At 38.3% G+C, this 22,934-nt stretch overlaps 1 protein-coding gene across 1 annotated transcript in view; it reads left to right on the plus strand.

The window, feature by feature from the left end:
- LOC145787948 (histone demethylase UTY-like) overlaps positions 1-22,934 on the plus strand; it is a 45,767-nt gene that overhangs the window by 21,432 nt on the left and 1,401 nt on the right. The window contains exons 4-24 of the mRNA XM_082599790.1: positions 1,325-1,374; positions 1,998-2,056; positions 9,054-9,174; positions 9,544-9,598; positions 10,112-10,246; positions 10,701-10,827; positions 11,648-11,789; positions 12,607-12,750; positions 13,118-13,275; positions 13,820-14,039; positions 14,551-14,715; positions 14,974-15,887; positions 16,555-16,687; positions 17,049-17,225; positions 17,676-17,810; positions 18,147-18,341; positions 18,794-19,008; positions 19,648-19,792; positions 20,021-20,205; positions 20,771-20,897; positions 22,311-22,478. Of these exons, the coding sequence (XP_082455916.1) occupies positions 1,325-1,374; positions 1,998-2,056; positions 9,054-9,174; positions 9,544-9,598; positions 10,112-10,246; positions 10,701-10,827; positions 11,648-11,789; positions 12,607-12,750; positions 13,118-13,275; positions 13,820-14,039; positions 14,551-14,715; positions 14,974-15,887; positions 16,555-16,687; positions 17,049-17,225; positions 17,676-17,810; positions 18,147-18,341; positions 18,794-19,008; positions 19,648-19,792; positions 20,021-20,205; positions 20,771-20,897; positions 22,311-22,478 (3,770 nt within the window). The remainder of the gene's footprint in view (positions 1-1,324; positions 1,375-1,997; positions 2,057-9,053; positions 9,175-9,543; positions 9,599-10,111; positions 10,247-10,700; positions 10,828-11,647; positions 11,790-12,606; positions 12,751-13,117; positions 13,276-13,819; positions 14,040-14,550; positions 14,716-14,973; positions 15,888-16,554; positions 16,688-17,048; positions 17,226-17,675; positions 17,811-18,146; positions 18,342-18,793; positions 19,009-19,647; positions 19,793-20,020; positions 20,206-20,770; positions 20,898-22,310; positions 22,479-22,934) is intronic.

A 22,934-nucleotide genomic window follows, 5' to 3' on the forward strand; every position in this document is an offset into this window, starting at 1 on the left:
GACCCATTTTTGTTGAACTGTTGAACTGGTACTAACTCCATACTCAGCCAGTGTCATATCAGAACTTGTAAGATATTCGTATTGTGCCTAAAAACTCGCAAAAATATCATATTCAGAAGTTCAGATTCACTACCCGAAACAGCCTGTTTTGGTATTCAAAATCCATGCACAAAAAAAAACAGCAAATTGGTTAGCCCCACTGTGACATTTTTTTATTTATTGCTTGTTTGCTAATATCATATTCAGAAGTTCAGATTCACTACCCGAAACAGCCTGTTTTGGTATTCAAATTCCATGCACAAAAAAACAGCAAATTGGTTAGCCCCACTGTGACATTTTTTTATTTATTGCTTGTTTGCTAAGCCAACAGTGGATGTGAGTTTGGGATTACTTGCCTTGAATAGTCATTGATTAACTAAAATCTCAAACTGACCTTTTAAATGTAACGGCTAAGAACGTTGGTTTATTTTTTGGAAACGGTAACTCTTTCTGGGCTGGGGCGAAGAACGCAACACGCAATCATGTTGACCTAGCACAATCTGGTTCCTCTTTTCAATTTCCTCGAAGTACTGCATCTGCACTACCATTGCCTTCTCCACATTACATTACTACCCTGCAAAGTGGGGTTGATTTTTTACGTTTGAGTTTTGCCCAGTAGTTCAGTCTAATTCCGGACTCCGCTCATCAGCACAGTTTACTGCACTGTAATTTTTTGTTTAATACGTTGATTTCGTCTGATAGAAGCATACCCGCTTTTGCAGAAAGCGGTTCGAGATTGTTTTCATGCTAATGCTATTGAAATGACAGACTGTATTTGGTCATTGCTAGTTTAATTTTTTTTTCACTTGCAAGCTGCAGGGACAGAGATTGCTGCATTTATGCACGAAGCAGCCATGAAGGTTGCACGAGAAACCAAATCATCACCTTTAATTTGAATCTTGTGTTATATATTATTAAGGTCAACTGTAGTAGTGTAGTATAGTGTTTTGTGCTGAAAGTGCGGTGTAAGCTTTATAGTAAAGTTACACTGCTGTGTTTAGGGGTAGTCATATTGCTTTGTTGTTTCTTGCTACAAGATATAGTGTTATAAAGAAGAGATCCCATATCGTAGTCCATAGGTAATTGTCGATTTTTTATAAAATATCAATTCAACTGCAAAACTTTTCTGCTCAAATCTCATTTACAACCTATCAATACATTTAAAAACTATACTCCTAGTCCTACTCTATCCATTACAAAACAGTACATTTTTCGCAATTATATTTACTGTCGTTCCTTCCATTTAAGAGTTTGCTTATTAGTGACATTTTTTTTCTTTTTACAGCATTATCTGCATACAGCAAGTACTTCCGATTGCAAAAAGACTACTGGAAGGTACTCTCATGTGAAAGTATTTTGACTTTAATGCGTTTTGTTGTGAGCAATTTTATTGGTCAGCTGCAGTCGCAGTTCAACCCTTGCTCTCTGTTGCAGAGTAACTACAAACCTCTTCATTTTACGGCCCTAAAACAAGTTGTTTATTGGATGCAGTGAACGAAAATGATAGGAACAACATTTACAATATTTCACATGTGATCTTTACAACATACCTTTGATCCACATATATTTTTTTCAATGAAATATTTAATGTATCACAATGTTTGTTATCTTACGTCTTGGGAGCCATCAACAGTGTTGATGTTGAGTCATATCTTTGTCGCTCTGCTCTAAGAAGTACTGATGTAGTGAGATACTGATAGTGCATCGAAAATGTTTTTTTATCTTGACCGTTGTTCCATCATCATCCAAATTCGTTTTTGTCCTCACTAGCGAGGTTGGCCGATCCTTTCCTTGCAGCGATTGCCTTCACTCGTATTCTCCATCTCGCTGTATCTATTTATTTGTTGATTAGTTTGTATCATGTGTTACAGTGTAACGTTTATATATTTTTTACCCCATTACATGTAGATTTTGTAAAGCACTGTATCTGCATCAATTTTATTAATTTACTTTAACAGGATTCACCATTTTTATTTGGTTTTGGAATTGTCTACAACCACTTCAGTGCCTATCCATGGTAAGTCACAAATTTCACAATTTGACATCCGATAACTACTTGTCGAATGCAAGATGCTTTATTGGCATGGCATTCTTTTCCGTGTCACTTCAAGCTTTCAAATTTTAACATTAAGATTTATACTAATTTTCTGACAAGAAACTAACAACAAACCATGGATTTGCTGTCATTTTGTTTGGAAACGTGATAACAGTACGTGTGATTCAGGCTTATGAGAAAGTGCTGCCATCAGTTTATTTTACACAGTGTTGCTTACCAGGCGCTTCCATTTCTCAGCATTTAAGTTTCACGAAAACATTAATTTTCATCTCAGACTTTAATCAAAGCATGTAGCTTTATTTCTAAGTAGTACCCCAATGAAAGAAAGTGTAAAGATGGTATTCTTGTGCCTCATATGGAGGCCAAGCATACTAACACGATATGGGCCACGTTGGAGATAACATATAAAAGTTTATTAAGGTTGTTGCCCATTAACATAGCCGGAAGGTCAGTTGACAAAAATGAATTTGTTTTAAAGACTCGTTACTAGTAGCGATGAACTAATTTAAAGCGATGATTTGAGTTTTTATTGATGAGCCGTTGAGATCCCTCATCCATGGACCGTAAGGACGCTACTTCACAGTTTGATGTAAAGACGTAGTTTTAACTATAGCTGGTATCTAATGTTTGTATACTTGTACGTTTAGAACTTTAGATGTGCTGACTGAGTGGCCAATGCTGTGGTGGGGAATAGTGTTTTTCGGCATTCGAGTGATGCAAGATTTGATAGCAATAGACACACGTGTCGCTGCCAATTCTTGCTGCACTCTAGCGTGGAGGCTACACCTGTATGGTTAGCGAAACGCAATGCCTGCTGTTTTGTCGTGAGCAGTTAGCCTTGTGCTGACGCCAGAAAGATTGCTTCTTCGAAACAGGGAATAGTGTGTCGAATGGCGGATGTGATGAAAATTTTATCATTATGTATTCGTGGTTTTCAATCAGTGCACCAGCCTTTCTAGGCAGCAAATCAGTCGTTTTTTCCTTGTTTCAACGTCTGCAGATGTTGAATTAAGAGGGCAAATCACTGTTAAAAAACGTCTGATTTTTTCTCTGAGTTCGAATCGGCCATTGATGATGCGGTTTAAATGCAGCATGAAGTGGGGCGATAATAATATGTAACAATCCCAAACTCCGTCATTTGTGCTGAATTTTGCTTCACTCCAGAAACAAAAACAATAAGCAAAGAAATTCTTTGTGTGTGTGTGTTATACAGTATACACGTGTTATGCTTCATGTGTTGTGTAAGCTTCAATGCTTTGAAAGACAAACTTTGCTTTTTGTTGTGCTCTGTGCACCGCTCAAATATAATCGTTTTGATGATATTTTGCTGTGGTAAATTTACCGATTTCAGTAAAGTAATTTGTTAGACGTTGCATGATGCTTTGGTGAAGTATGGTTTTGTCTGATCGCCAATTATTTTTTGTGACTGAGTTTATCATGTAGTCAGCGTTTTTGTCACGAAAAATATGTTTAGCAAGAAGAATCAATTACAGGAAGCGTTGAGAAAATACGTGTTATGCATATGGAGTGAGCAATTTATGTATTGAAACAAGGTACAAATAGCATGCTCTCGCTATTTGGGATGATTTGCCTTGTTTGCTTTACGATTAGCAGTGAGATATCCGAAGCCTTTAGCAGAATTGTTGTTTCGATTTCTATTAAATTCGCTGCGGTAAAGATTAACGTTTTAGTGATTAGCGAAACAAAAGACATCTCTGCCACCACCGAAGTATCGCATTTTTTCTCGCTTTGCTGGAGCTTCAAAGGCCCAATTTGATTGGAGATTTTTGTTCAATGCTGACGAACAAGAAGTCTGTTGGCCAGCTTCTTTGTTATGCCTTTTTTCCTTCACTTCGTTTTCCGGTCTAGTTACCAGCATGCCAGCGTGACTGCTCTGTTAACTATCTTGTCTTTTGAAAGGCGTGGGTGTGCTCAACGTAGTAGTAATTTCTTGCTAGTGCCAGCACTTGTAATGTCAAAGTTATACAGTTTTAGTGAGTCATAAAATATTTTGTATCTATTACCGGCGAACTAGCGACATATATCAGTTGATTTCACATAGCTTTTTATCTAGAAAATTTGGAAACCGAAAGAAAACCACTTTTTCAGTGTTTGCAAATTAATGGTTAGTTGAGTTAGCGTGGTTGCCTCGAGTTGTGCCAGTTAACCTGTGGGTTCAGTTTAGTAATCTTGCTCACCATGGATATTTTGTGCTAATGTAGTGAGTTGCGTTGAAGCTAGAACAAAGTGATCCATTATTGGACAGGTGTTTATGGCGCTTAGCCCAAATGTAAAATTGAAAAGGGAAAATGTTCATGATAATATATATTCCAACATTGCAATGAATATATAAGTGTTTTTTATTGTTTACTATGAAATATATACAACTACATGTCTGCTCCATAATATTTTTATTTCCTGTAAACAAAAACGTACAAAAGTGTGATGGACAACTATAAATAAAATTCTCTGTTTGATATCATAAAAATGATTTTTTAAATGTACAGTAATTCAAATCACGATCTGTCTTTTCTGTGAAGTTAGTTTGTTGCTCAAAATTTACATGTAATTGTGTACGTACAAGTGATCTTTTCAATAAGTTCTGTTTACTTATATAACAGCACCATAGAGCTTATGATTATATATATATATACTAAATTAAAAACTTGTTTCAGACTTTTTCTGCTCGCACTCAGACGGCTCTATTTAGGAATTTGAATAATATTTTCACATTGTGTTTTTGCATTCTATTGGAAGATACATACTATAGCTAATAACTGGTAAATAATATATGCTCCTTGGAGCTAATATGGTAAAACGTCAATATAAACTGGTTCAGAAAACACCATTTCGTTTGACTTAACATTGTATCATGGTGCATCGAAATGCTTTGGCCAGTTGAGTTGCAATTGCAATAATTTCTACACTGACCTATTGATGTTCAACTGTTTGTTTTTCATTTTAAAAGATATTGTATTTCATTTTGGTGACGACCTTCAAGCCAGTTGTTGTAAACCAAATGCATCTTTCTTGGTCCCAGTCTATATTGCAGTTCAGTATTTTTGTTGTTGTTGCACTGCTGCATTGCGTAATGTTGAATAGCCCATACAGACTTGGCAGTTGTACCAACCATGTCATAATTGCTTTAGAAGTCGCATGTGTATTGGCTGCAACCGCCTGTGGCCAAAGTAATTTGAGAGACCTCATAATCATTTTAGTGAATGCTTTACAAGCCAGTGAAGAAGTGAACAGTCTTTTTAGGTCGTAAAGTAATCCACAGTGCACTCCCATTCATCAAGCACGCAGTTTCACAGAGATTAGACAAGGATTGTTGCAAAACCAGCTGCACACCATCTGTTCAAAAAAGAGTTGAAACCTTGTCGACAGAAATTATTCAGTTGCGTAGTGAACGGTGATGCTATTCACAGCTATTCTTTTAGAGATGCGTTTAACCGTACTGTTGAATCAAAAGACGCAATTTAAACAATGTGAATATGAGTTTTCCGATGCAAAATTTTATTTGGTAGCTGAGATGTCTACACTGGTCTAGACAATTGCCGCGTTTAGATGAGGTTTTGCAGCAGTGCGTGGTGACTTGTGTTTGTTTATTAAGATAAGAAACAACTGTCACCCTTCTATAGAAGTTAAGAACAATAACATCTATATACAGTACAGTATTGTGATTTTAGAATCGTTTCCGTCCCGTAGACCTTGTTTTCACTTTTGCGCCGCCATTCCTTGTGACTCCACAAGCTCATTATCGCCACCGTTTTTTTTAAACAACTAATTATCACACTGCACTTATTGGTATGACTAAACTGAGACCAAGCAAGGTAAAAGAAGCAATTAATCAGCGGCCTTGTGCGGCCTGATAGCGCTGGATAAAGTTAGAGGAAAAATTGTTAATTGTCAGTTTGTAAATGTGCAATGTGCATCAATTAAGCTTTTCGGTGTAAGGTGTTCGAAGTATCTTTAACAGGTTTAACTTGAATTGATTGGCTGGTAAATCATGGTTGTGTACAAACAGTGCACACTCTAACACAGCTTTGTTGGGACTGTTTGTTTCGCATTTTGTTCAACCGATATGGCTAATGGTCAGTCAGAGTATAATTACAAAGTTCATGTTTGCAAGACGTAACCGTCTTGACTGTTGAACTTTTTAAAATTATCTTTTTGAGTTTCAAAAGTTGCTTTTTGTTTGAGCTTCATTTTCATTGTACTGGCAATACATTTCATGGTACCCTAATCATTGGCTTTACTGATTTGTTTCGCCACAAGTGCTACTTAGAATAGGCCACTCGTGAAGTAGCTATTCATGGAGCTTCGCGAAATCGTAGGGTGGTTTAGAAATGAAACCAGTAGTAATTTGACTTCAAGCAATCTTGGATAGAACGTTGAGACCTTTCGTCAGTATCTGAAAAACCTCTTACTTTTGCTTTTATATGCTAAATTAACCCTATGCATGGACGCATATTTTTATATCTGAGCTGCGTGCACTTGTTTGCAATGCATTCAATTCAAGATGTTGAACGAATATTCAGTCAGCTGGTTTATAGAATAGCTTTTCGTTTTTTTTTGTGTTTTTTTCTTGTGCCCTTTACTCTTAGCTCATATCTTTGATCGTCCGATTCTCTGCCTGCGTAGCACAGAGCACTTCGTGAATGTAGCCTAAACTACAAGTGAGAACTTCAAAGTGTCTAACTTGGTGACCGGGCCTGTGGCAGTTGTTCAAGTTCTCTGTAAGTTTGTGAAACTGTCCTGATTAAGGTTCAGAAGAGGTTGTCTCCGTCAGACACATAATGTTTGATCACTAATTGCGCCGATAAAAAGAAGTCTGATTTGTGTCTAGAGTGGTGTAAAAAAATAAGTATAATTTGCATCGCAAGTTTGCTGCATGCAGTGCAAGCTTTGGAATGGTTTAATGACTGGCTTGCACTGCAATTTCTAAGAAAACAGTGGTGATGCAGAACGGAAGTTTGGATTGGTTTATTGAGAGAAGTTCATATCGTTTGCATGCACCGCAGCTGTAGCCATCATGCATGACCCACACACCTTCTTGTACTTTGAACGTTGCCAAACGAAGTATCCATGCATTGTTGATGGTAAAAAAAACTTTGTGCCGCCAGTCGTGCACTAGTCTATACAATAATGTGACAAAACGTGTTGATGGTCTTCAACAGTTGTACATGTAGAAACTTAAATATATCAACACACAATCCTACCAGCTTGACATTATTGTTATCCTTTCCAACGGTGGCTTCCTTTGTCTGGATGATGTGGCTGTGACGACGCTCGTGTCGGTTTGTGATTGAGCGGCACGCCACCTCGCACCGCGTAGTATTATTGACCCGGTGCTTTATATCAATAGTGACTTTTTGCACACACACACACACTCGTGTGTGTAACGCACTTTTTGTTTGGTTTTTGTTTATACACGTTCGCGTTGCTCAACTCGTGCGTTTGATTTTTGATGCGTCCTCTGTCTGTTACTCGTCTACAAGTCAGCCTAGTTTCAAATTCAGAGCATAGGACAGTACGTTGTGTTCTTAACGGCAAATATTACGAACGGTGTGTGCCACCGAATTTGCGGTTTTGCGTTCAAATGAAATCTCTTTGCGGTTAGGTAACGTCATGATGAGTGATCGATTTCTGCCCCGCCAAAGCAGCAGCAGATATTGCTCACATGCAAAGGACGGGAAACCATACTAGCAGAAGCTTTTTTGCGACATTCTACTACTTCCAAATTTTAAATCGCTTCAGAGAGTTGTGCCCAGATAGTTAGCTGTTGGTGATTAGCACTCAGCAGCCAAAGAAATCTGTTTCTCCCTTACATGCCTAACAGCCTCTGGCATTGCATTGTGGACATTCTTTGTTATGATAGTAATTGCGCAAAATGCTTTAATGATATTTAGTGGAGATATTTAAATGTCAAGTATTTTAGGCAAAAGGCCAATGCTAGTAGAATAGTTTCGGTCAGACTTGTATTTAGCAGAAGTGTGCTGCTTGAACAGAAGTTGCATATCACAATAAAATACTCACAGCTTTTATTTTTGTTATGTTATTTTTTTAATAAAAACGTTTGTCCAGATTTGTTAGAAAAACAAAACTTGTTGTAAAGAAGAAAAATAAACAACTTTTTACATTTTTTTGTTTTTTAAACTATGGTTAGTTCATGCACACCCTGTTCATAAAAAAAAAATTATCTTTGAGCTATATTTTTACTAAATTGACTCAAAAAGTATATTTTCTGTTAGATGAGCAGTTTATGCTAATTATTGAGCGATATGATTCAGCTGCAGTTTAATCACAAACGTAGCTTTACCAGTGTCTAAATGCATAGCAAAGCCATTAGGGCCACTTGTTTTCTATTGAAATGGTGTGACTTGCTGCCCAACTGTATGTGTTGGTGCTGTGACAGATTATGATGAATAAATTCAAATGCTCTATATATATAGCTTGCAACACTTGTTTTAAAGTTACATTGAAATAAAATTGGAGTCCAGTTTCGATTTCTTGCTGCTTGTTGAAGGTTTATGTGGCACCATTGTGTTGACTTTTATGATTAACTGGCTATAAATAGCAGTTTTCAAATGCTTGCTTTTTGCATATGGGTTAACAGTTCTTTTTACCTGTTAGTACGTGTACCAGTGCTTGCAAAACACATTAAGGTGTGAAGCTTGCAAAAGTGTATTACAAGCAACTATGCACTGGAAGTACTTTGATATATATACGGTAGTAGGATAAACTTTGAAACCTTCGTTCCTGCAAGTGTCTGATTTACATATGTTTTCATTTTGCATCAGAAATTCACTGTATTGTATGATGTATCTGCATCATACCTTAAGTTTTTCTGGTTGTTTCTATAACATTTTGAACTTAATTGGTGTTCACGTTATTTACGACTAAAATTTGATGTTGAGGTTATTACAAACATTTTTATGGCTTTTTTTCTCTACAGGTCTATAAAATTGTTTCAACAACTTTTGTATAATGATCCTGGGTTTTCAAAGGCAAACGAAGTTCATTGCCGCCTCGGGTTAATATTCAAAATCACCGGAAATCACCACTCTGCCTTAAAAGTAAGTAAGCTAATAAAAGGTTTGCGGAAAGCCGAAAGGGAAGCTGATAGTTGACATTGTATGACGCACACGGATAGAACCTTTTCTCACTTTGCTTTATGATGATGCTATAAAATTGCTAGCTTATTAACTGGCTAGGGTATATTGGGAATGCAATTGCTCATACGAAAGTACTTTAATGAAATCAAAGCTTGCTTTCATAGAATTTTACAGTGTATTGCAACTCATATTGTTATTAAAACAGCAAATTTTTGATCAAATCTAGAAATTTGCGAGGTTTTAAATAAGTAATAGTTCATTGAGTTTGCACTGTTTAGTTATTAACTTTATATTTTGGTTTGTTTATTAATGCTTTGTTAATACTTTCAGCATTTTCAAAGAGCATTATCAGATTGCAGAAATTGTGGAATTAGCAAGCCAGAAAGTAAGTTTAAAATTCGAGGCTAAAAGCCACCTTCAAAGTCTCTTTTTTTAACATATTTCCTGTGTGCTTTTGGTCGGCATTATTTATTTGACGGTCCTCTAAATACGAAGTGGATATTAAATACTTTACATTTTATTTTATAATATAATAGTGTGCTTGTTAACACGTTATGATTTTCCTACAATAGCTAAAGCAAATTTTAATATGTGCAACTTACAAGTCTTACCATAATATGACTTCCTGTAAAATCACTTCCTTGTCTTTATGAAGCAAGCTAAGTACACCATAATAACCAGCAACATGTATAAACTTTAGTCCACAGATAGTTTGGTTTGTATTAAATTTGATTACTCTGAAAGCACATTGATTTAAAATAAAGCATTTTATGTACTATAAGTATAAAAAAAGGTATTTGACTTTTTTGCGTTGTATGTGAAATGGTTGATCGTATTTAAGATTCCATTTGGATTCGTAATGTATATATAAGGTTTATTTTTTTTTCTTGCCTTGCAGTTCGTTTTCATCTGGGTCATCTTCTGGAGATACAACAAAAATATAGTGAAGCAAAGAAAGAATATGAAAAGATACTAGAACTCCCAGCCACTCAAGTCAAACCGATTGTTCAGGCTAATACTCTTCGACAATTAGGTCAGTGCACACAATTTAGTTCGGTTTGAGAAGCAATGAAGCATACTAGTTTTCTTCGACTTCAAGCGTAGTATGGCGTTGTTTATTTGTGCGTCCTTGCTCATTGCAGAGGCACTCGTGTGACCAGTTTAAGAACCGGATAAAATTGTAGTATTGACCCAATTTTGAAGTTCCATTTTGGTTTGTCGGATGATGGACTTGCACAAAGTTGTGGTTCATTTGCCATGTCACTACTTACTTTCTTCAAAATCGGCTAAAGCATAAGCAAACCTTTAGCTGTAGATTATGTACTTTTAAGCCATCATCCTCCATTTGTTTCATTGTTATCAGTATGAAATACATTCTTGTGCTCTCATCGCCATCTATTGGTTGTGAAAAAACATTGTGTTATATACAAACAGTCTGGTCACTGTTGTTGCGAGTCAACACTGGTTTACGTTGCGCACTATTGCAGGATGGCTGTTTCATGTGGTTGAACCGTTTGGTGAAGCTACCGACAGAGCAGCAACAGCCCTTCAATTTTTGCAGCGTTCAATTGAAATAGATCCGAATAATGGACAGACCTGGTACTTTTTAGGAAGGTAATCAGCGCTTTAATCTTTGTCAGTGTCATCATTCCTATCATTTTACGCACTGTATTGCTTACTTTGTTTTAGGTTTTAGTTGTATTGCTTATGTATATGGCTATTTTTGATGTTTAAATTCATTTTCCCTATGCATTTGAATAACTTCATGATCTTTCACAAGGCCCTAAAAACGGGTGGAAAGTTTATTGTCCACAATATAACATCGTATGTTCATAAATTGATTACTTAGAACTGAATTTGCACATTATTGTTGCGAAACAGTATAAGGTCGTGTCTCATTGGTGACACTGACAGTATCATCGAAATCGTTCTCCACAATTGTTTGTGTTCACATAGCAAATATACATAACAATAGAGCACCTTTGTCTGTTAGCTATGTGTTCTATTATTGCGATCATAATGAGCATATTTGTCATTGTTTCTGGTTGGTCGCACAAAGCGGACGTTCTTTTGGCTATGGTTCACCTTTTTCAAGTGTTAGTTTGTGTGGCTGTTTTTTCTCCTATTCATTCTTCTATCTTTGTGCTTTTCTTGGTGGCTGTGCTTTCGTCAGAAAGACCAAGCTCCAAAGTTTCTTTTGTATGTTCTATTGTCACCTTATGGATTGTGTCCGTTTTAGCTCGCACCATCTTTCTTTGTAACTTATTTCAAGAAATTTGCAATGTTTCGCCTTTAGCTTTCTTGTTCCTACTGAAGCAAGCTGTTTAGATGTTTGCCCATCCATAACCTTTTCCATGTGGTAGACTTTTGTTTGATTACTAATGCAAGATAACAGTATTTTTTGTTATTCACGCGTCTGCTGTACTTTGGCTAGGTACTACTCAAGCATGGGAAAGGTACATGACGCTTTTGTGTCCTATCGACAGTCGATTGATAAATCAGAGGCCAGCGCCGACACATGGTGTTCTATTGGAGTTTTGTATCAAGAACAAAACCAGCCCATGGACGCTTTGCAGGTACGTTGCTGTGTTGAGCTGTTTATGGTAGTTTGTTAAATCTCTAACTTCCCTTGAGCATAGTTGCAGCTGTACAGTCTCAGTTTGATCGATGGGCGAAGATCTAACTATTTACTCAATATTTTATTGTTTATGCTTACAATTTTATGCTTGCATCTCTTATCATTTTGTATATGGTTTTGCTTCATGTGTTTATGCCGCCCCTTTGTATTTCATGCAGTAACAGCTTCGAATAATTTCCACAACATCAGATTTGTCACTTAGCCGATAAATTAAAGAATTCATTTACAGCCAATGCGAAAAATGATATGCCGATTGCATCGTCGTCTAACAGGACAGTTGTTTTTTTTTTGCCCACTTTTAATAATCTTTTTTGGAAAATTCAACTTTTGCAATATACGATTGACTTGTCTTATGGCATCACCATCGTGGAAACGCCTAGAATTCAAAACAAACAAAAAATTCAATGTCGCTGAACGCGGGAATTTCCCTAAACTAGAATTCTGGTTTTCAAACCTTAGGCTTGTTTGTGGTATCTGCTCGCAAGATAAACACATTGCTACTATGACTTTGATGCCATGCTATCGCTGTCCACAGCGGGTTACCAGCACTCCGGTATTTTTTTAACAAATAGAGACATCAATCTCCATGAGAAATATTTTAATCCTAATTATTAAGCTGAATATTTTGGTTGAACCAACGCCTTTTGATCTTTGCAAAGTCGATTTGTTGCATCGGACTATTTCTGTCTACTGGGTGCTCTGAATTTATCGTTTGTGTGGAAAAGACTCCCTTTCGACTAATTGGTTTATTGCAGGCTTACATCTGCGCCGTCCAGCTGGATCGGGGTCACGTGGCGGCCTGGAGAGACTTGGCCATTCTTTACGAGGCGTGTCATCAACCCAGAGATGCCCTGTTGTGCTATGGAAATGCCCAGCACTGTGCCAAGATGAAGAACGAGGTGAGACGGTGTATCATTAATTTGAGCATGAAAACTCTCAAACTCTTTCTATTATTCTTTACGTTGATTTAACGTGGTTTTATTTTGTCGTTTTAAACAACAGCGTAACTAAATTTTGCCAACTTGCCAACTTGTTCGATTATTAATTTTCCATTATATTGTCGCCATTCGACAACGGATAACCTTGTGACAAATCATCACACAAACTTTCAGCATTGTATTCAACGTGTCATTCTGATAAAGCGATCCTTCTAAAATCCAGATTGTTTGTTTTCTGTCATTCTGCTGCTATTGGTTTTCATAGCACATTTCGTTGGAACGTTGGTAAAAAATATCTATTAAAGTTGGAAATTAAAAACTGTTTTAGACCCAAACGGATGACAATCTCCACCAGCGGATCAAACTGCTCCATGAGAAACTCTCCGGGAAAGAACCAACCAACACTGGTGGAATCCTTCCGTGCATAGAAGATGCATGGACTTTGCCTATTCCTGCAGAGCTCACGCAAAGGCAAAGTGCTTTCAAGTAGGACTTGCTTTTTTATATTACGTCCATTAAAGTCTATCTTCTTCAGGTAGCAAATGAGGTTTGTTTACGCTATGTCAATGTCATTTGTAATGTTTGTTTCCTGCTTACTGTAGTTGACAGTCGTGTTTGATATTATAAATGATGTCATGCTTACATGGTTTGTTAAATTTTTTTCGTTTAATAATCTCCATTGTGTGCTGCCTCATACTTTCGATAAATATGTGTTGCAAGTGACTATGTGTTGCAAGTGACTATGTGTTGCAAGTGACTATGTGTTGCAAGTGACTATGTGTTGCAAGTGACTATGTGTTGCAAGTTAAATATGTGTTGCAAGTGAATTTGCTGTTAATGCTAAACTCGTATCTCGTATTGCATTATGCAATTTACGAAGCTGATGCAAAGACTGACAGAAGCATTTTAAGTTGGACAAGTAGTTGAAATTTTAGTGAAACAAAATCAATCTCTCCTTATTGTTTTCATGCATCAGTAAGTATATTTTAGTTTGGTCTTGCTTTTCTTGTAACCAACTCTCATGTTCCAGATGCCCGCCCTCGCAACAGCGTAAGCCACAGAAAGACAACCAAGTTACAAATTCTCCTCAAACATCTGCAATAACTTCTCAAACGACAAGCAAGAGCAATCTTAATGCTGCTGCGACCAGCTCGTCCAGTCTACCCGGCATCTCTCAGCAGCCACCACAAGTTGCCGAATACAATGCGACTGCCAAGGTCTCCAATAAACGGAAAAGAACAGATACCTTGGTTTGTTTTTTTATGTTTTCTCTTATTAGTTTATAGTCAGTTAATTGGGAAAATAGTTTTTTTTAGTGAAGAAAGCGTTTCTTCATCTGTTACTTTGCCCCAGTTAATCATGAACCAAGACAACTTGTAGATGGCGCCGCTTTCTTGGATTCGTAGATTCAGAAGCTAGTACCTAAAGGTTACTAGCGACGTCGTAAGTTTAATGGCGAGAAATGTCTTAAATTCAGTCGCACCTATATTGATTGTTGATGCCTTGTGGTTGGTTGTCGAACCTACAACCGTTTCATGGTTTATTCAATTACCCAGCCACTTATGCTTGATAGTATATCATAGTTTACTTACATTTTTGTGTATTTTCCACCTCACAATGCTTTTGCACAAGTTATTATTTTCGGATTGTACTGCCGACTGGAAGGCGTAGGTATTTTTTAGTACAAAAAACGCGTTTTTGTGTGTTTTTTTTTCTGATATTACAGTTTACGTGTTTTATAAACTTTATTTCCTGTCCCAGGCATTACCAGATCCAACCAGTTCTCCTCCTGCCTGGTACTTAAACAACCAACAGATCCAAGTGCTGCAAAACTTACGATTAAATCGCTCCGTCTTAACCTCACACCAAATTATGGAGTTGGAAAGGTTGGAGCATAACTTTGCCGTCATGACCCAACATCAAAAGGTTCGTAGGTTTTGTTATAAGGGCGTTAGAACAATGATGCTATTAAAATTGTCACATCGTCATTTTAACAACACAGGTTAGAGTTCCATGTCTTTGTGTAAATAACGATAAAATGAATACAGTCTAAGTTGAATGTGCTTAGATGAAAGAGGCTGACCAACAATAATTTCGGAAACCACGAGATCATGTGTTGGGCTGATGAAGCACTGTTGCTAGACAAAGTAAAAGTAAACTAAGTTTGAAAAGTCATGTTTTCAGGCGGTTGCTGAGGAAATGAAAAAGGAGATGAAGAAGAAACGGTCTTCTCCATCTCGTGACAACATCCCCTCAGCTACTCCGGCTTGTACGTTACCGGGCAACATAAAGTCCTCAGGAATCAATGGGAGTTTGTCAAGTCCTGTCACCACAATGCTGCCTGCTACTGTTGTGACAAATGTGATTCCTTCTCAGAGCGCTCCGAACGCTAGTTTGCAGAATGGAATCCCAACGACTTTGTGTGAAAAAACCGCTATTTTTTATTCAAAATTTCCATCGAGTGAAGCGCTTCTTGGTGATCACAAGTTTGCCGTCACAAGGACAGTTAATTGCGTGAACGGTACGCATTCACCCTCGTCTATCACGTCGTTGTCAGAGTCTTGCAAGCCCGTGTCTACCTCAAAGATAACCCCACTGATCCATTCTATGACCAATGGTCCTACAAAAGATACTACTGGTGAAGACGTTAAACCCCAGCTTCATAAACTTACTCATAACAGTGGAGTAGAAGGAAAAAATTCTGAAGAAGGCCGGTACAATAGTGTGATGGACACCCCGCAAGACACCCCTTCCAGCGAGAGTGGTGTAGTGCCCCCTACTGCAACCCACCCCCTTCAGCTACAAGCAAAACTATCAAACCACGTTCAACAGATGAATGCACAAAACGGTACCGATGGAAACAAATCGTCTCCTCCACTTTCTTCCTCTTCTCGTGAGGTGAATGGAGTCCTCTCTCCTCTTGGGATGACCACAACAGATCAAAATAGCACTTCCGCATCCCCACTAGACCACCTTGACCCAATGGAGAAGCAGGCGCATCAACTTTCCTTGATCCCTGGGAGACCTCTTCCCCCATTACTGCGACCATTTGGAATATCAGAAAATGTCCCTGCTCGTGACGTCATCATCACTTGCAGGTATGACGTGTTTACGTTTAGCTTGTGTGAATGCCAAATTCAAAGGATGGAATTGTGCGCTTTCTAAATTGAAAATGAAAAGTAACTTCATTTGGCTGGTACTTTATTGCTGCCACAGGGGTTCACATTTATATGATTCAAATCTTTTTTTTTTTAAATATCACATGATAAACAATAAACATGCAGTAAGTTTAAAGAGCACCAAGTCCTGAAGCTAATTCGTCGCTTTTAGCATGCGGTGTTGACATGCAGATTGCAGAGGTGGTAGAATGTTTTGTTTGGTTATTTTGAGCTCAAACCAAGTTATCAAACTAAATAAGCTCATTGAACCTAGTGGTTGATAACCCACTGGTAAACGATTAATTTAGAATTAAGACTCTCCATTATTTGCTTATGATAGTAATGTGTTCCCTTAATGCTCAGTGTCTGTGAAGCCTTGGGTTTGTCCTGACGCCGTAACAAACCCCTGAATTTTGTCTTAGACACGGCGTCATGTAGGTGTGGCATTCAAGTGTTACATGGTCCACTTTTCTGTGCCATACTCATAGACCGCATATGGCCTCCTGTTTACTGAGATTAGAGGTGGCTTTGTTTCATTCTAAACTAGTGGATTTATTAAACGTCCTTGTTATTAAGAAACTAAACCAAGGTTCCATGCCTTTCGCAGGAAGCTTACCAGTAATGGAGTTACTCCTAAGCATTACTACTTAGACAAGTGTCCTCCGCCATGCAGGCCACGAAGATCTGTAATCGGTGTCATCCCCAAAGAGGAGTTGAGTCCTCCAACTCCTACTATTTATGTGAGTCCTTGTTTTTTCAGTCTTGCTAACACTGGGCTTGGCCGACATGCCGGGTTTGTGTTCCTGGTAGTAATACACTGCGAATATGTTAAAGAATTTTGCGAAATATTCTTACTATATGACGTTTTGTACACTATATTGATGTGCAATGTGCATCCTCAGACTATATCGCACATAATCTTGGTGTAGAAAAGTGCATTTTACCACGTTTTGTTATCTCTTTATGACATTTAATGCTATGAACTTTCCAACTATATCTTCTATTGCAAACATATTTTGTTATTTATAGTGAGCGTACCCCTAACATTGCATTTGGTGTATCAATTTGTTGTCGTCATATAACACTTCCGTATCTGTTTAGCTTGAAAGTAAAAAGGAAGCGATGTCTCGGGCCTTAGCCGACTTCTGCACAAACCCCAAAAACCCAGTCACTGTGATACGAGGCCTAGCGGCGGCACTCAAACTCGACCTGGGATTGTTTTCAACTAAAACACTTGTTGAGAGCAATCCTGACTGCTCAGTTGAAGTCAGAACTCAGGTGAGAGCCTTCTTATGGAGTGACGCCCATTGCCCAGGGCTGTACTTAACCAGCCGTGTGTTGAGTATGCGTGAATTTTTAAGAAACTACTTTTGTCCGAATACCATTATAAAGTGCCATGAGTTTTTTCACTTCGTGACATGCTTTTGTAGCAAAAAGATAAGTCTGTTAGCAATCGTTTGATTTGTATACTTTGCAACAAAAATGGTAACGAAGATTATGAGCCAGTTCTTGACCTTGTTGTTCTATCGTCAGGTTCTGCGAGTACTGAAGAGTTTTTCTGCATTCGCAAGGCGCCGTGTGTAACACGTAACAGCCTGAATCTTCGATTGAGAAGTGGATAGTCGTTTGCGCATGCAACTCAATGTAATCATCACGTGGGATACCACAAAGGGTAGCTTCTCATTCCATTTGAAAGTATCACATTTCCACTGTTTTTCTTCCATGTAGGCTCAACAACCATCAGAGGAAAACTGGAATTCGACTGGCACGAGCAAAGTTTGGCTGTGTGAGAGCAGTAGATCATACACGAGCATAGCCAGATACGCGCAGTACCAGGCCACCACTTTCCAGGAATCACTGCAGGTATTGCTTTTCATCGATTTAGTTTCAGCGCCAAGATAAAATTTATAATCTATTAAGATATATCTATTGTGAAAGATCCTTCAAAATGTCATTGGAGTATGCTTGTTCCAATTCAAATACAACAGTTTGTTCGCTTTATGCCTGTCAAACTTGTATGCCGGTTTTTATTTTGAATTCAATTCCCATTAAAATGTCCTTTTCAACATTAAACAACGCTCGCAATACTTTTGACTGAGTTCGAAATTTATATTCACATCTCAGGTATATAGCAACACGACTGAAGAAAAGCTGCTGCAAAATCCAACTGAGTTTTATAATCTGTGTCTGTTCGTTCAGGAGGAGGAAGCTAAACGGCCTGGACAATCAGGAAACGTCTCCAAGAAGTCCGAATCCCAAGATTCTAGCAAACCATTGGGAGAAAAGAAGAAGAATTTTAAAACGATCAAATTCGGCACCAACATCGATCTTTCAAATGAGAAGAAGTGGAGACCGCAACTTCAGGAACTTTCGAAACTACCCTGGCTCTTCAGAGTGAGTTATTAATCCCAGTTACACTTTTGTTGTATTTTGATTATAAAGATGTATTAATGTCTCGTGTAAGAAAATAGAGAACCAGGCAAAGCACACTACGTTACAAAGCAACAATGCAAAGCACAGTCGAATTTCACACAACTGCTTAGAGATTTGGCCTGGTTTGTCACGTTTTGCAAACTCTTGGTGACAGTACAGTTAAAAATTTTCTCATCGTTTACTGCCTCTCAGGTGACAAAAAGACCTACAACATCACAAGCGACAAGAAGTGTGGAAATTGTATTTTTATAAAATTTCGATTTGTTTATCGCCAAAAAATTGCAAAACCTTGTCAAATGTGACAACTCAAGCCCCATCTTTAGGTTTGATGCATAGAAAAGTAGATGCTTCCAAAATCAACACATGTTTATCTTTCATCACTCACCAATCACCTTGTTTCATTCTTTGTTCAGTTGGTATCCGCTGGAAATATGCTGAGTCATGTTGGCCACAACATCTTAGGGATGAACACCATCCAGTTATACATGAAGGTCCCTGGCTCCCGTACTCCTGGACACCAGGAAAACAACAGCTACTCCGCCATCAACATCAACATAGGGCCTGGTGACTGTGAATGGTTCGCCACCCCTGAAGAATACTGGGGAGAAATTGATGAGCTTTGCGAACAGTGAGTAGAATTTTTTTCTATCTAACGGCGGTGGCTCAGGTTTCACTGCAGTGGGCCATTTATCTGTTTTAGTTGACACAGGAAAAAGTTTGTTTCATTATCCTCGACCACGGGTTGTTCTAGTTTGTTAGTGATGTTTCAGAGTGATTATTGCTTATGCTTAATCAGCTTTCTGTGGAAGGGCATTTGTGCATCTCATAATGCAACTTGAAGTTATATTGAATGAGACTAGAAATCCATTTTGTATAGTGAGAAATGACAATAGTGTTCACACACGTTTACAATTTAAAACTATTTGCTGTTTAATTCTCAAGTATCATCATTAATTCGTCATTGCTAACCTGCCTTTCTGCAGTGGCGCTTCCACATCTAATGTGCATCTCATCAGCGCAGTTAAACCTCGATCTTGATCATATCGTCCTCATGCGGTTGTGTATATTGTATGTCCATGTCCCTGATGTCCTTATACGTACCATGCTCATTGAGCACTTCTCAAGCCTTTGTTTCCAACAACAATTTTCGTGAAATGTTTGAGATTATTTTGAAAACTTGTCATTTTTGAAACGTTTGGCTGTTTAGAACCAAAAGAACGATTTGTTTGTTCTTAAAATCAATGAGTGACTTGTTGTGATCTTTCAGGCACAACATCAGCTACTTGTCTGGCTCCTGGTGGCCGATCTTGGAGGATCTATATGCTGCCAACATCCCTGTTTATCGGTTCATCCAGAAGCCCGGAGACATGGTCTGGCTCAATGCTGGAACTGTGCACTGGGTGCAAGCTGTGGTGAGTTTGAATGCTTTCTGTGGGAAATTTTTTTAAATTTAACGCAGAAATTTGCAAGTTAAGAATCGACAACAAACAAATATAAAATTTTGTGCGTTCGACTTCCAAAGTAAAGGCGAAGTTGCCCTATATCTACCATGGTGGTCAAACCAACAAGGCTAGATGGTGCTATATGCAACTGATTATTTGAAGCATAGCCAGAGAGCTAACAAACTGCATTTGTTCCAGGGCTGGTGCAACAACATAGCTTGGAATGTCGGGCTAGTATCAGCTTACCAGTATCAGATGGCCATCGAACGGTACGAGTGGAACAAGTATGCCAACTACAAATCTATAGTTCCCCTCGTGCAGCTGACCTGGAGCATGGCACAGAATGTCAGGGTGACTGATCCAAAACTTTTCTCTATCATGAAGTAAGTGCGATTGATAAACTGACGAGATTTTGTGGTTAAGAAGCTTTTGTTTGACCTTTATGAGAAATTTGACCAGCTGCTTGGTCCAAAGGTCCAAAAGACGTTGGTACAACACTTCATAGCATGCTTGAAGGTGGTCACGAAGATGGGCTTCGTACGGTACTTTCCCGTTCTCTTATGCGGTTCTTTGTGGACAGAGAGCAGCTGGGCCTATCCATTGCAGTTTTTTGCTGCTTTTAGTCTGCAACAAAACCAATCTGTAAAGGGTGTTTCGGACCTAAGCACAATGTTTGCTGTCCATTGTGCCATGCTAGGCTGAATGGCTTGAAAGAGATAATGGTTTTTATTCAAAACCTTTCATCCTTTTTAACTCTTCCAACCTACTATTTTATACCAATAATGTTGCGGGAATTCCCGGTAAGATGAGACAGTACATATTTTCAGTCTCTTGCATACATTCACTCGACTAACAGCGTTTTGACCAATTCTGCCATGTTCCCGTAATATGTTTATTTTAAAGTTGTTTGTTGATTTATTAAATAACCGAACTTTCTTTGTGTGTCAGGATCTGCATGATGCGGACTTTGTGGCAGTGCCAACAGACATTAGACAACCTGAAGAAGAACAGCATTGACGTTGTTTGGCACGGGAAGGGAGAGAAGGAACCCACTCATTACTGCGAGACGTGTGATGTGAGTTGTTTCTCGGCTATGCTTTCTCAATGTTTTCATTAAAAATTCTATAAAAACTTCAAGTGTCTCCAAACGTCGAACTTCACAATAACAAGTCAAACTCGACGTTGCTTTATTCTGCTTGTATGACTTTTTTGCGTTTCAAATGGAGTCTGGTCCTTGAGACCCCACTGTGTGCTTTCTATCTGCAGTTTAAGTTGAAGACCCCCTAAGTTCATGCGACAGAACGATTTGTTTATGATATGCAGATGTGAAGCTGAATATGCAGTTATAACACCACGAGCATTGCTAATTTCTTTAACATTTGTCAGTGTATAGCAGGGATGGCCAAATAATTTTGGCCATGATCCATTACCGCCAAATCTGACAACTTAGAGATCCACAATGAGCTGAAGATGTGCATTTTTCCTTATGTATAACACAAAAAGGATGTAATTGTTTGTGTAAATCTAAAACAAAGCGTGTGCTGTAATAAACAGGTCTGGTATTAGTGAGAAATATGATCAGTGGGCTTTGATTTCACAATACTATCGAAACGTGGTTTCCTGCTACTTATAACGATTCTTACAGAGCCAACTTGAAAGATCCACAAAATAAGTTGAAAAGATCCGGAACCGGATCGCGATCCGCCATTTGGCCATGCCTGGTGTATAGCTACGGACATGGATTTTCGGCTCAATGTTAACAACAGACATATACAACCAAGCAACCACACGGCATTTAACATAATGGATTAAAATTGAACATAAACTATAAGCTACAAACGTTTTCGGCCATACACACGTTCGCCCTTATCAAGTAACAAAAAATAACTGCTTATCATATCTACAATGAAAATGAATGACTGATCTAAACACTGAATTGAAAAACGAAATGCAAAATGAAACGGCAGAACAGAAGAAAGGCACATCACGTGGCGTTTAAATTACACCAGGCAAAGACGCAACATATGACGTATCAAGAAAAACTTATGATTTATATGAAAAAACTTATGAAAACTTATGAAAAACTTATGAAAACATATGATTTATCAAGAAAAACAAGAAAAACTTTTCTTGATACGTCATATGTTGCGTCTTTGCCTGGTGTAATTTAAACGCCACGTGATGTGCCTTTCTTCTGTTCTGCCGTTTCATTTTGCATTTCGTTTTTCAATTCAGTGTTTAGATCAGTCATTCATTTTCATTGTAGATATGATAAGCAGTTATTTTTTGTTACTTGATAAGGGCTAACGTGTGTATGGCCGAAAACGTTTGTAGCTTATAGTTTATGTTCAATTTTAATCCATTATGTTAAATGCCGTGTGGTTGCTTGGTTGTATATGTCTGTGGCTGAAGAAAGTAACCTCTTTACCAAAATTGTACAATGTTAACAAACAGACAAAAAAATAACATCCCAAAACTGTTCTTCTAGGTGGAAGTTTTTAATCTCTTGTTTGTCCGTCGAGCTGAAAACTTGGACACCCATCTCGTCCATTGCCAGAACTGTGCTCGCACCATGAGTCCGGACCTCGACAACTTCGTCGTCCTCAATCAGTACCATACTGACGAGCTGATGAGGATCTATGATCAGTTTACTTTGGTGAGTCGATTTGCCTTGAATGGTTCTTGACTTTCTGTTGAAATGCGCTTCATCGATAGCACGTGACTGTCGTACACATAATGGCATACTTCAGATGAACACTAAAATTGCGTTACCTGCCTCAACCACTCAGTGTAAGTTTAACTGGTACGCGGCCCTCTGCTTTGTACTGCCCTCTGGTAGTGTCTTCCCAACAAAACGGCCAAGTTATCACAGCATAGCAATCGTCTTCGATTTCAAGCACTCCAAAAAACTTCTAAGCATTACCAATATCAGTGGCCTGAACTCCAGTGGTTCCCTCGGTAGAGGTTAGCTCAGGTCCGACACGCGGTAGAGTCAGTGTTAAAAGACCTAAAGCTGTTATATTCAGTACGAGTGAACGCACTGCCTATACCCACTGGCTTATACTGCACTGAGCAAACGTGAGGCCAAACCATTTGAAAGCTTTATTTTTTT

The sequence above is a fragment of the Aplidium turbinatum genome, chromosome 2 (genome assembly GCF_918807975.1).
Source record: "Aplidium turbinatum chromosome 2, kaAplTurb1.1, whole genome shotgun sequence".
Lineage (NCBI taxonomy): Eukaryota > Metazoa > Chordata > Ascidiacea > Aplousobranchia > Polyclinidae > Aplidium > Aplidium turbinatum.